Below are 12,968 nucleotides of genomic sequence, written 5' to 3' on the forward strand. Positions count from 1 at the left end.
TTTGAAGTTGGACATGCCTGCCCTATACCAATGATGCATTTTGGTCTACAGTATAAGAATGCGAAGTATAATAAATAGTAACGCATATATATATATAGACCAGTGTATGGATTTAAGGTGGTAATTAATACTAAAGACGACTTATTACAATTAAATCTTATTAAAACACACCTGGTATTGAAGTAATTTTGAAACTTAACTGCCATATTGACCGCCACGTTAGTGCTGCCAACCTTAAAGGTTTCTGTACATGGGACTCGAAGACTAACCTTACAATTTGCCTCCAATAAATCCACATGGTCAGGTAAAGTTTTAAATTTGGGTCGCTTACAACATTCTCATTAACTGCCAAATTATATAAGCAATTATGTTTTAACTGTTGTAAATGATTCAAAACGGGAAAAGGTATGACTGTCCTGCATTATATTCTCCGTGGTGGTAGTCTGTTCACTTGTTCTTTCCGTGGTTATTCATGCCGCCTTATTTGAATGCAGTTGTTCTAAACTATATTGCGAACTCACTGCTGTGAAAACATAGTTTTACCAAGAATAAATTATAAAATCAGTTGTTCTGCTTACACACAACGACACTGGGATATTAACAGACTGATAAATTGCACCTTGTCTGAACTCCCCAAGACACCATATTCTGCTGAAAAATGAGAGGTTAGAAATTCAAATAACTTCAAAATTTCCTTCAGTAGAGTTTAAATTCATGTGAATGATAAATTGACAAACATCCAATAAATTCATCCACTCTACATTAATTAACATATACTTTTATAATTTATGTACATTATTACATAACCTTCATGTATAAAACTTGTCAGAATTTATAAAATACACAATATTAAAATCACTAATAAAAATATGTAGTAAAACATTTTTTCAACATGATGCAATTACACAGCACTTCATACAGTTTTAGCAGCCTTATGGTCCACAGAATGGATGAGCCGTTTGGACCAAAAATGAACCATTCTAATTAAAATACTGCCTTAGTATCAGGCAGTTCCACAAATCTCAGACTTAACAAGATACTTTCCCCTGGTCCAAATGAGTGTTTGCAATTTCTCACAGGTTCTTATTACTGAAGGTTTGTCTATTTCTGGCTTACATGAAACCGCAGAACAATTTTTCTTGTCGTTAAGTTGAAGACCACATATTTCATGTGTACCATTACAAAGCCAGTTCTAGTGTGTGTATACATTTACTGAATGAATGATTTGTATTAACAGCATCAAGCTCACTTTTAAGTCCCAGAGGTCTAACACACTGTTCATGCATCAACACTGATATATCAAGAACTGACAGATCACTCTCTTTTTTGCATCTGTTTCCATCTTTCAGACACCCAGGTACATGAAGTTCCACACCCAGATGCTTCTAGCCTATTTAGGAGACCTGCCTTCAGTTTCCTCCATAGGCCACCATCTTGGCTGAACCTAAATTCTCAGTTCTGCAAGTGTTGGGTGGGTGCGGGGGGAGGTTGTTTAATGTATGTAAAGTCCATCTACTTTACAAATCAGTCATTTCATTTTCTTTTCCTGTCCTAACAATTTTTCCTCCAGTGCAATTGTAAAAAGGAATCTTCTACATATTTTCCACTTTCACATCATTTTGTACACATTACTATTACCAGTAATGTGGTACAAAATACTCAACTTGTAATATTTTTTAAATTATTCTCTCTTGGATGGTTAATCCCTTGGGGGTAAAGCAGTAAGGGCATGAAGCTGACCACTAACCTCCATCTACTGCCAACATTAAATGATGGATCTATACATCAACTCTCTCATGTCTTCATGGCATGATGCCTATTTAAATGCCAAGGAATGATTTTTAACTGTGGCAAACCAAATAAAACCAAACCTTTGAAATGCTGTTGACCTGACTTCCTCCATGCCACATACAACTCTTACATTACCACAACTCAATTACCAGTCTCATTTCTGAAAATGGGCTCCGGCTCTCTGCTGGGCATACTAGCCTTTACCCACTTATTTATTCTTCCTTTGGTGATAAATTATATTTATGCACCAAAGTTTCATCATTTTAATCATCAAATATCACTTCCTCTACCTGAAACTGAAGAAAGTTTCCATTTGTGTAACACCTATGTAAATAACTCCTGCTCCCAAGTGTTTAATATTATGCACAATAAAATTATGGTTATCCTTGTCCTCATTTGCAATAACAGACGACTGATGAAAATTATATTTATCATGTGTTTATTGCCATATTCTTTCCCCCATAAAACAGAACACCAGGGCTTACTTAATGGAAGAAATAAACCACATATCCTAGAATATGGTTTGGACTGTAATCTGATGGATCATCCTGCATCATATTCTCCATCTCTTGAACAAGGTAACTAGACCAGCCCATGCAAATAAATTTGTTAAGTGGTCACAATAAACCATATGCTGAACACTGTAACCATACATCTGCTGTTAACAATACTTGGCATTCATTAGCCGGAAGCAAAAGCACTCTGTTAAGAACAGTACAATAAATAAGAGACATTTCTGTAATTATTCAAGAATAGTCTTGCATGAATAAGTAAAAGCATTCAGTTCTCTGCATTTCACCAACAGTCTATCAACTGTTTCCCTAATATCCCTGAACTGGTTGTATTTATAATGGAGGTACAGTGTGTTTTTGTGAGGTAGGAACTGAATTTATAAATATTTACATGAACATGAGACTTCAAAGAGTTACCAGTTGTTCTACAAGGTGAGTCTTTACTCCAGGACCATATCAGAAATGAAGACTGTTGTTCTGATGACTTACCATGGTAACCAGTTCTGTACCTTGGTTGCATTCTTTTACAAGGGTAAAGGTAAGCTATGATAAAGTTAACTGTGAGTTTAATTAATTAAGCACCATGCCATGAAGATGTATGAGGGGGTGGAGGTATAGCTCCATTCCTAACCTCAGCACTACAAGGAGGTAAGAACTTATACAGTGTGCACAACAATTCTGACCAAATATATTTCAAATAAACAAGTTTAACTTGATTCTTGCAATAGTGAGCAAATCACAGTAAGGACTGTACCTTCCCAAATGAGCAAAAACAGGTACACATATATTGACCCAACACCATTTGGTTTGCTTTGTCTTTGGGAGGCATCTGGATCCAGTTTCTGTAGGGAGAACCACAGGCCTGACAGCAATTTATCATGGATTTCTTCAGTCTCACCAGAAAAACCTTGGGATATTTTAAAAAGGTTACAACTAGCTCCTTCCATATAATTCCAAACTGATCATTCAAAATTATTGGGTCATTTCTCTTTCAACACATGAAACAGCAGCCACCATTACTATTTAAAAAAATACCAGGAAACTTCAGCCTTACAGAGAATGCACACTTATGTTCACTTACATCCTCTGAGATGCAGTGAAACCAAAACAGTATGATAATATGTACACTGCAAGGTGTGTATGTACTCTTTTATTTACTATATAATTCCTCTTGTTATTTTAAATGAGAATTTCAGTATGACTTGACTGGCAGCTCCATGTTCAATAGTAACAAGTCTTGACTTGTATTCAGGTCTGAACCAAGTGAATATCCAATGATCTGATTACTTTAAACAGCTGAAGTGTCTTCTGAAAGAGGAAGAATACACACGCATAAGGATAGAACAGAAATACTTTCTTATATAGTGTTTGTTTTGAAACTCCACTGGAAAAATTCACATTTTGAAAACTTCCATTTCTTTACAGAGGTACACCGGTACTGTACATGGCTGCAACTTGTGGATGTATGGTTTCTGCTTCATGCTTGGCATACCTACACATCAAAATGTGTATTCTTGATAATAGCTGTTGCAGCCTCGTTAGCAATTGGAGGTTAGTATTCAGAGATTGTCATGGCTATTGCAGGGCTGTCTTCCCTTCTATGCATTTTAATTTTGTATTCCACTCGTGATATGCTATGTACTACTTACTGTGAACCCCCAAATGTATCACATCCCACTGTTTTTGCCTAATCCTCTGAACCATTCTTGACTGGGTGCACTGGTGATGTATCAGAGTTTTCAGGAAAACTATTTTTGCTCTGTTTTGTATCTACCATTTCATACTTAAAGACCTGAAGATTGAAATATAGCTCTATAATTTTACATGGGCGTATAATTTCATTTCACACTCCTAGAAAAGAACACTGATTGAGGACGTGCTCATGGTAAGTTACCAAGTAACTATAAGGCATAAGGTCCTTCTTTACAAGCTGCTTGGCTATCAACAAAATCCCCAATCTTTTATAAAAGCCAAAGGTTCATTACTCTAAGTATAGTGATTTTCTTATGACCGACTATAGTTATGCATGCAGCAAATCAGCCAAGAGTTTTAAGAGACCTGATTTAAATAACTATTTCCAGATTGGGATTTTATTAACATTTCAGGATTCATAATGCAGACACCTGAACCACTCCCTCTGTTACCTCATACTGCACATTCAAATCATCTTTCGTTGCGTGACAGCTATACTAATGACAGATACCAGTGTCACTCAAGACTACACACATTCTGCGTGGAACTTCAGACACTTCATGGGGAGCATGAAGCAAACATCAAAGAATTTCATACAGAGTTAAAAGCCTTGAGAGATGCAACAGACATGACGAGAAAACATATCGATGAAATTAAGTCACTGGTGCAGTACGTAAAGGTAACATAACCTTAGAAAAGTGTAATATTGTGAGGTTCATAGTTAGAAAGCTGGTCTTTATACCACTTTTATTTCTTCTCTTTCAGACAGACGCTTCCAAAATGGAAGTCGCTCCATCTCTTAACAAAGGTAAATCATAGGATTATGTATGTCAACCACGATAATTTACAGCTCAACAAGTGCAACAGTATGTATGTTTAAGTGGAAATAAAATAAACTATGCCTAATCTGCAATGCACAGTTGTATATGATTGAAATTTACTGGACTACCCCTACAAGCTGGTCTTTGCAAAAAAAGAAAAGCTCTTACAGTCATACTTTACAACATATTTTTAAATATTAATATTTCAGTAATATTTCTCTTGTATATATTTGATAACTGTTTTACTGTGAGCCATGCAACAGCTGTCACATAAACTGCAAGAAATATGGGAGACACTGCATAATATTACATATTTTCAACTGTACGGACATAATCAAAAAAAGATGGTGTGTATTTTTTGTGTCTAAACATGTTAGGCCAACCACTGATGATGCAACCCATAGGCACACTTTATGTATATGCTGTTTCCTTTATATTTTAATATACCTGACAAGTACTAAAACTTGTCCACAGAATATAATTTGTCACACAGTGACGTGAACATAAGGTTTATAGACGGACACTAGTGACTGACTCACCATGTGATAATCACATTCAACGTCGCTGCCAAGGTGGGCCCAGATATCATGTTTCATCACTGGTGGAATCCTGATAAAGCATCCTCCCATCTTCCTGAGTGCCCAGCATCTCTAAATCCTATGGGTTTTAGGTGAAGGCTTTTTGAGTGGTGTTGGTTGCATTCCTGTTTCCTATGATTAATCAGTCTGCCTACATTACATATATTGTGAATAATCATTGTTAATTAAATAATTCAAATTAATAAAGTTTTAAATGAAATATAAGTTCCTTTGGTGCACTGTTCATGTAATATAATCCTTTACTATGAGCTATCATGCAACAAGAGAATAGTAGTTGTTAGAGATTACAGCGGACATAAATCTCTTGGTTCTACTTACGTAACATAACGTTCCTTGTGCCACGACACCACTAACGCAGACTGATGAAATGCACTTCAGACTAAAAGTGACGTGTCTTTGAGGAAATCAAATTTTCACGCCAATTTCACTGTGTTGCTACTTACAGAAGCATCAATACAAAAGCTGATCGAGGATGAACTTGCCAAATATGATGCAGACAAGCTAGGTATTCCTGATTATGCCCTGGAATCCTCAGGTAAGATGGTTCTGCACATGGGTATTACAAAAACACTAATTCTTCTATCTTTTTGTAATGAATATTAAATCTTGTACCTGAATGGCTGCTTCATATTCCCATCAGGTGGAAGTATTGTAGCAACTCCAGACACAAGGATTTACAAGCAGATGACCTGGGTAACTCTCTGGGGCATCAGGTTATTTACAACTGGAACTAACAGTCCTCGGAATATTATCCAGGTTGGTGTAAAATTTCAAAAACTCAGCGGGACTAGAGACTAAGTCTAATGGTAAACTTTAAGAGCATTTCGAAAATACAGAATCTGGGAACAGTGAAACTTGTAAAGGAAATTGTTTTATATCTGTTTCTCACTTTCAAGGCATCTTCTCAATGAAACAGATTGTATAAACATTATATGCGAGGGTGATTATGAACGAAGGACACTGCCTCTCTTCAAACCCATGGTTTCACTCCCATTTCTTCTGATATTTCCTGGCATAATCCATGCTGTTCTAAGAAACTGTACAGGTTCTGGGCAATAGTTTTGTGGATTTTCAGTATCTTGCAAGTTCATACTAAAAGTGTCGGCAGAAACATTTCTGGGCCATTGAAAAGTGATTGAGACATATAACATGAAACACACATCAGGCCAATAACAGCAGACTTTGCTGAATATCTTATTTATTTTATGAACTGCCTGTAATTATCAGCTGGCTGATTAGCACCTCATTCACTTTTAGGCATCACTGCAGCCAGGCAACTGCTGGGCATTCGAGGGTTCAAGAGGAACTGTTATAATTAAATTATCTGCTAGAATTCACATTACTGCAGTAACATTGGAGCATATACCTCAAAGAATATCAACCACAGGGAATATTAATTCAGCACCAAAAATGTTTGCCGTCTTTGTAAGTATGACGCAACTGCTTCGCGGCAAGCTGAACCAAGATTAACAAGATAAGTTTCACCTCCCCCCCCCGACTAATATCCAGTAGTTAACACTCAGAATATGTTTAGTCAACTCTACTAACCTTTCAGAATTCCATGTCTGTTTAAGCATGTGTATATTATAACAATTCTAGCCACTATAACATAACAGATTTATCCTCAAAGACACATTCCAGACCCAGTAACATCACTCCAGTTCCCCAGGGCCAGAACAGAAGGCCCCAAATATCAAAAGGGATATTCATATAAAGGTGTAGTGTTTTCCTCTAACTTTCTACATAAGTTTCCTCACAGGATATGTACGTGACATTTTCAGTCTGAAGAATTTAACAAGATGACTGACAAGCCAAAATGATTCTGTTAGTGAACTCCAGAAGACTTTCGCCCGATATAAAGGAAGTAACCTAGATTTCTGCTGAACACCTTCAACTCGATATTTCGATGCATTCCTTCCTGAGTGCAAATTTACTCACTTCAGATGCCTCCAGACACTGTGTTATTCTTGCTGCCCTGTGATGGTGCAAGTATCCCTTTAAGAATATTCAAAATCATACCAGCAGAATAAAACAGAACTTACAGGGATTCCTCTAAGCAATCTTCTTCTGTAACATGTCCATGCTGTTATATGACACCATATAAATGCATATACCACATGACAGTCAGACTACAGATCACAAAAAAACAAATAAATACATGACATTTTCTTTTGTATTCTTTGCACCCTGTACTTTTAAACTTTTTTCTCTTCTTCCAGGGTCTGAAGCACGACAGTAATGATAAAGATCATTTAGGCTACTTCACCTATGACATAAATGGATCACCTACACAGACATTTGAAGTAATTCAAAAGGTAACTAAATAAATGAAAAAGGTGGCTCTGCATAACCAAGAGCAAAGCAGCAAATTCCTGTCAAGAATCAAGTGTCCCCCACTAAAGTTCTTCAATCATCGTACCATACTCTGATATTAATGCAAAGAGAATGCAAACCAAGGTGATAATGGTCCTTGAACTGAACAACAAGCATCTATCTTAAGTTTACTGTGAACCCCTCTTCATGTTATCTTCAGGCATTTAAATTCCACAACATTTTATAGGTGTAATAAGACACCACTGAGCATTTACTTTTCACAAGATGCTGAGCTGGGGCACTCGGGATCATGGTCCCATCCTCCTTGCATGCTAGGTTTGTCCAGAAAAGTGGCAACAGCAGTCTTCACAGTTATGACTGGCTCTCATCATGGTGTTAGTGAGCCTCTCCATTATGCATGTCTGGCTCATCTGTTTTCTCTCCCCCACCAGGCACAACAAAACTACAGCTTCCAAGCAGTGGAGCTCTCAGTTCTCTCCAACCATGGAAACCTAGACTACACCTGCATCTACCGGTTTAGGGTTCATGGAACAGCAGCAACAAATGTCCAGATATAAACACAAGAGAGATGAGCACAGTGGAGCTGTATGTACCATCTGCTTGAACATATATAAAAAAAAAACACAAATGTATTTGTGTCATATATGATCCTCACAACAAACAAGAGATTATTTCACTAACATCATTAAATGGTGATGGTGTGTTTTCTGTGAAGTAAGAAGTGGGATTTTATATATTATTTAGATGAGGTTGACGCTTCAGAGTTAATAGAGTAACAGTTTTCTCTCTGCATCCTGGCAATCCAACACAGTACAGCTAGACCGCAATGAAAAGTTCAATGGATAAATGGATGGACAGCAAAGCCATTCTGCCATGAAGCAAGTTTTCAACAGCCTCAAATATTCGTATTTAGACAACCACCCGAATCGTGTCCCCTACCTACCGAAACTGTAAAATAAAACTAAGCCATAATCTCATTAGAAGTCCCCTGATTGCATTTGCCATCCGGTCTATTTAACCATTAGCAATTAATGAGTTTTTGTTTCTTTAACATGTCCAGCCCCTGGCTCTAGTTAACAGATGGGGACTCACTGGTCACTTAATCAGTGTGTCAACTTTGGAATTAATACGCATAAAGTGAGACCAGAGATATAAATAAAATATTAACTGAACAGACATTAAGAATTAATGCGGGATTTAGGAAATAATGAACCTAGCGACAGTTACAGGCACAAAAACTGTCACTATGAGAAGCTGGTTAATGGATATAGTGGAAACACCCATTTGGAGTTTCTTGATTTAAGGTTCTTCCTCATGCAGACTTCCATTTCCATGATGAAATCAATAATCCCAGTGTTACATTACATCAGCTACTGTTATTGTTGTTAATACTTCTTGACTGGAAGTCAACTATACTTAGTATATTACATAAGTAGTTATTTCTAGCTTCCCCATCAGTACACTGTACACTAGCATATCAATCAATACTATAGCAAGTGTCACGTAACTTCGAACAAGGCCAAGAGCAACCCTTAATGTGGAGAAGAAAAATTTCAGACAAGGGGGTGGGTTCGAGGCAGGTGGAAGTGGAGGAACAAGTGTTAAGAAACTCCTCCCACCACAAGCTAAGCGCGGGATTTTACTAGGAATGCAGGGCCTTGTTCGATGTTACGTGACACTGTCTATAACTGTTAGACAAATATCAACTGAAAACGTCTGACTGAACAGAGGGTTTCTCAGTTTTGAGGTAGAATAAGTTAAATGTATGGCAGTCTGCATTCAAGTACATTCTGTAAGTTGGCTGAGTTATGTTATGAAGATTATGATCTTCTGGGACGTGACACCACTGTAGTTTGGTGGATGGGTACCCATGTTTTGGAGGAACCTGCTGCCTCCTTGTTCAGGTACCTAGGTCACATGCCTAAAGACAATACATTTCATAGTCACATGAGAACCTCAAATGTCATGATATTTTAGGATATGAAAGGAGCATTGGATAAGCCTGGGTACAACAGAATGTATATATAGTGGTGTGTGGATTCAGAGGCTATGATATAAATAAAGCAAATAATTCATTGGCCTGTCACTTTATCACAATCTTCAGAAGACACTGCATTTCAAAACAAAGAAAATACAGTTTAGTTCCAACTATTTGAACCACCCCAATCAGAGGTAGGGGCAACAGTTGCGGTGTTTGCTCCCCACTCTTCCGATACCTGCAAGAACATAAAATTATTGGTAATGTACACAAACAGCACTCCTACATATACAACTGGGTGGATCAGGTCACAAAAGGACAGTGTCCCACTACAACTTTAATAAGCATTAATATGTTGGTTGGAGGCAGGTGGCAGAAGCTGGTATACTGCAGTTTGGAATCAAGGCATATATATGTCTTCTGCCACCAATGGAAGTTACCGTTAACGAACACTACCTGTGTGGCCCAGTCATCTGACGTGCTGTACGAGACAGGCTGAGCAGCGCTTCCTGACACTGGCGCAGGAACTGGAACATCCTCTGCCCAACTCCGTGTTACTGGCTCTGTGACAATCTCACTACCCCACACTTCAGCTGGCTGTGAGGCAAAGTCAGTATCGGCCTTCAGTGGGGCTGCCACCACTTCCTTTGTAGCCTGCTCTTCCTTCTCAGCCTGTTTTGAATATGACAAAGTGTAAACCTTCAAGTGCTGAAACAAACTACACAGCGGCTTGTTTGGCAAACCATAAGGCTGACCCTCACAGAGTCCTTCTACTGGAGATATGTACCTAAACATACAAACATGAATTTAATTAGACATGTTTCGGTAACTTTCATATGATAAAGCTTTCTTTAAGAAAATTTGCTAGAATTCAGGCTGGTGAAACTTTACAGCATTTGCATGAGACTGGTGTGGTTCATTTACTCTAAATAAGCGATGTCTTCCAACAGACTAAAGGCTAATACAGACTCAGCTGCTACAAATGTAGTGCATCTCAATCATCTCTGAGACCACCCATGTGTAACTACACTTCTGTCTGTAAAAGGGAAGTTCACACTACCAAAGCTGTAAGATATCAGTTATATATTCTTGTACGTAACTTTTGCTAGTACAGATAAGATTCCCACTGCTTTCAAATAGCTTGCAAAATTTTAGACCCAGAACTTTGTGTCTGCTCAAGTAATCAAAACCTATGAACTGCTTCTAAGTTCACTCTGGACATACAGGCACACATGTCCACATTGAGCAGAAGCCTCATTTCTCAAGTTCTGTGGCCTAACAAGGCACTGCAGTGGCAGCATGAAAACAGCTACACTATTTTGAACATGGTACACTTAGTTTCCTTTCTAAGCCAGCTGACATACGGTATCACAATATTCATCTTTGTATCAATTCTGAGTTTCATTAAACTTGATATGAATGTCATGCCACTGGAAGTTATCCCACTTTCAAACTTTCAAATTCCCTACTACAGTCAATATGACTAAAGCAACATCCATGCATACTGCTGAGATGGGAGCAGCTAATTAACATATGGTTCAAAAATTCTGCATGCAGTAGAACCCCAATCCTTTGCTTATCCAACTTGACTTTGCACTTCTTTAAACAATGAACCTCAAAATTTCACTGTGTATGTATGTGTATATATATATGTATGACTTTCACTTATAACAGTTCACTTCTGCACTTCTTTTTTAACTTCATTCTGGTCCATAACACTAGTCAGTACTACAGAATGATTTGACTACACGATCCAGTGTAGCTCAAAAGTACATTTATATATATATTATGCCTTTACATGTTTTGGTCAATTAATGACCATCTTCAGAAGGCAAACAACAACACTTGAGAAAACTACTATTACACAAATCATAGTACATCAAGTTCAAAGTTGTCCAAAGTTTTATATGTAAAGATTCTAAATTAAGCTAAAATGTGGCGAGTTAAAATATCAGTAAAATTCTTAATATTTGAAATCTTAAACCACTTAGGTTCGTGTCTTTGTGCCCCTTCTATCAATGGGAGATTGGGTAGACTGCTGCCCTTGGAGGTCCAGGCACTGTTCTTTTCTTCTTCTTTACATAGTTGGTTAAGAATCAGTGTTTGTTACCTAGCTGCTTCTCCAATCATTTGTTGAGGCACTGGACAGTGTAGTCAAATCATTATACAATCTGCACTTCTTTCTGATATTGCTGTTACCAATTAAATATTGCCCACACACTACTGTTTCATAATACAATTGTAAACCACACTGGGTAGATATTCTTCCATATTTTTAATGTTATCTGTATTATCCAACATTTTTAGTGGTAATCCTATTGCCCTCCAGCTCAGTTTAGGTCACATAATCGGGTTCTAATGTATTAAAGAATCTTACGTGTGTTGGCCCCATTCAGTTGCAAAAGACAGGAGCACCAGTCAGTCTTGCACTAAAGCACTTGGTGTCAGAAACAATAAATGAACTTCAGATTTTCAGGCCAAACCAAACACATGCAGAATGTCTTACAAATTAGTTATGTGCAGTTAGCTAGATCATTCAATGTCTGAGCCTGACATTCTACCCAGGCCCGCCTTCTTACATAGACAGAAAAGTACCTCTTCAGGGTCTCTGTAAAAGAAGAGATCCACAACAACATCCCACTTGCCATCCCGAGGAATGGAGCCACGGAAACGCAGAACTTCTCGTGCCAACAGCCACCACATCAGGCCAATAGAATGTGCAGACTGAAATTAAACATATAAAACAAATGCCTGCCTCTGTTAACAAGTCAACTGATTCAATGTAACTCAACGTAACACACAAAACTGTTCTCAACTGATGTTTTATTCTTAACCCTTCAGTCCCGGGGGCATTTAAATCGTTTTAGCACTCCAATGCCGGGGGCTATTTAAATAATTTAATCGGAGAATGCAGCACTTAACTTAAAGCTTAATAAACAGGGAAAAACTGGAGTTCTGTTTTTCAGATTTTCACACAACGTCAAGAGAAGTATATAGAATTAAAGTATTTACCCACACTACTTTAAAATTATTTTTGGGCCAGTAAGCATATAAAAATTATTAATTACCTTAAAAATTCAGCTATGGGTGGTAGTCACGGAAACACTCAATGCTGCCCTCATTTCCAACAGCTTCAATCAAGGCACGATCATCTAACTTGCTTTCAGTGTCAAAATCCGAATCTGACAGACTTTGTTCGGAATCACTTTCAAGCAAACACTGTAAGTCCTCGTCACTCAAC

The 12,968-nt window shown here is 37.7% G+C and overlaps 2 protein-coding genes across 5 annotated transcripts in view; one reads left to right on the forward strand and one right to left on the reverse strand.

The window, feature by feature from the left end:
• Positions 1-456: 456 nt before the first annotated feature.
• On the forward strand, positions 457-9,726 carry LOC111861236 (SUN domain-containing protein 1). Of its 3 annotated transcripts, XM_023845640.2 has the most exons (10): positions 457-665; positions 2,262-2,369; positions 3,729-3,854; positions 4,409-4,674; positions 4,761-4,803; positions 5,861-5,950; positions 6,056-6,171; positions 6,673-6,840; positions 7,635-7,730; positions 8,181-9,726. In XM_023845640.2, exons 1-10 carry the CDS (start codon positions 659-661, stop codon positions 8,304-8,306), a joined length of 1,146 nt encoding a protein of 381 aa, XP_023701408.1. In that variant the 5' UTR covers positions 457-658; the 3' UTR covers positions 8,307-9,726. The 3 variants fall into 3 exon arrangements, with proteins under 3 accessions (XP_023701408.1, XP_023701409.1, XP_033606127.1); XM_023845641.2 differs by lacking the exon at positions 457-665 and having other exon boundaries at positions 1,753-2,841; XM_033750236.1 differs by lacking the exon at positions 457-665 and having other exon boundaries at positions 1,753-2,369.
• A 94-nt stretch (positions 9,727-9,820) lies between these two features.
• LOC111861237 (40S ribosomal protein SA) overlaps positions 9,821-12,968 on the reverse strand; it is a 7,663-nt gene continuing 4,515 nt past the window's right edge. For both annotated transcript variants that reach the window (XM_023845642.1, XM_023845643.1), the window contains exons 4-6: positions 12,323-12,451; positions 10,184-10,399; positions 9,821-9,965 (exon numbers count right to left, since the gene is read on the reverse strand). In XM_023845642.1, the coding sequence (XP_023701410.1) occupies positions 9,888-9,965; positions 10,184-10,399; positions 12,323-12,451 (423 nt within the window). In that variant the 3' untranslated portion in view covers positions 9,821-9,887. The remainder of the gene's footprint in view (positions 9,966-10,183; positions 10,400-12,322; positions 12,452-12,968) is intronic.

This window comes from Cryptotermes secundus, unplaced genomic scaffold (assembly GCF_002891405.2).
Source record: "Cryptotermes secundus unplaced genomic scaffold, Csec_1.0 scaffold2516, whole genome shotgun sequence".
Taxonomy (NCBI): domain Eukaryota; kingdom Metazoa; phylum Arthropoda; class Insecta; order Blattodea; family Kalotermitidae; genus Cryptotermes; species Cryptotermes secundus.

Bases quoted from the DNA above. Each gene is read 5' to 3' on its own strand.
- LOC111861236 (XM_033750236.1), top strand. From the start codon at position 1,958: ATGGGCTCCGGCTCTCTGCTGGGCATACTAGCCTTTACCCACTTATTT. The intron at 4,675-4,760 runs GTAACATAACCT...CTTCTCTTTCAG, and splicing joins CACTGGTGCAGTACGTAAAG to ACAGACGCTTCCAAAATGGA. The intron at 5,951-6,055 runs GTAAGATGGTTC...TATTCCCATCAG, and splicing joins TTATGCCCTGGAATCCTCAG to GTGGAAGTATTGTAGCAACT.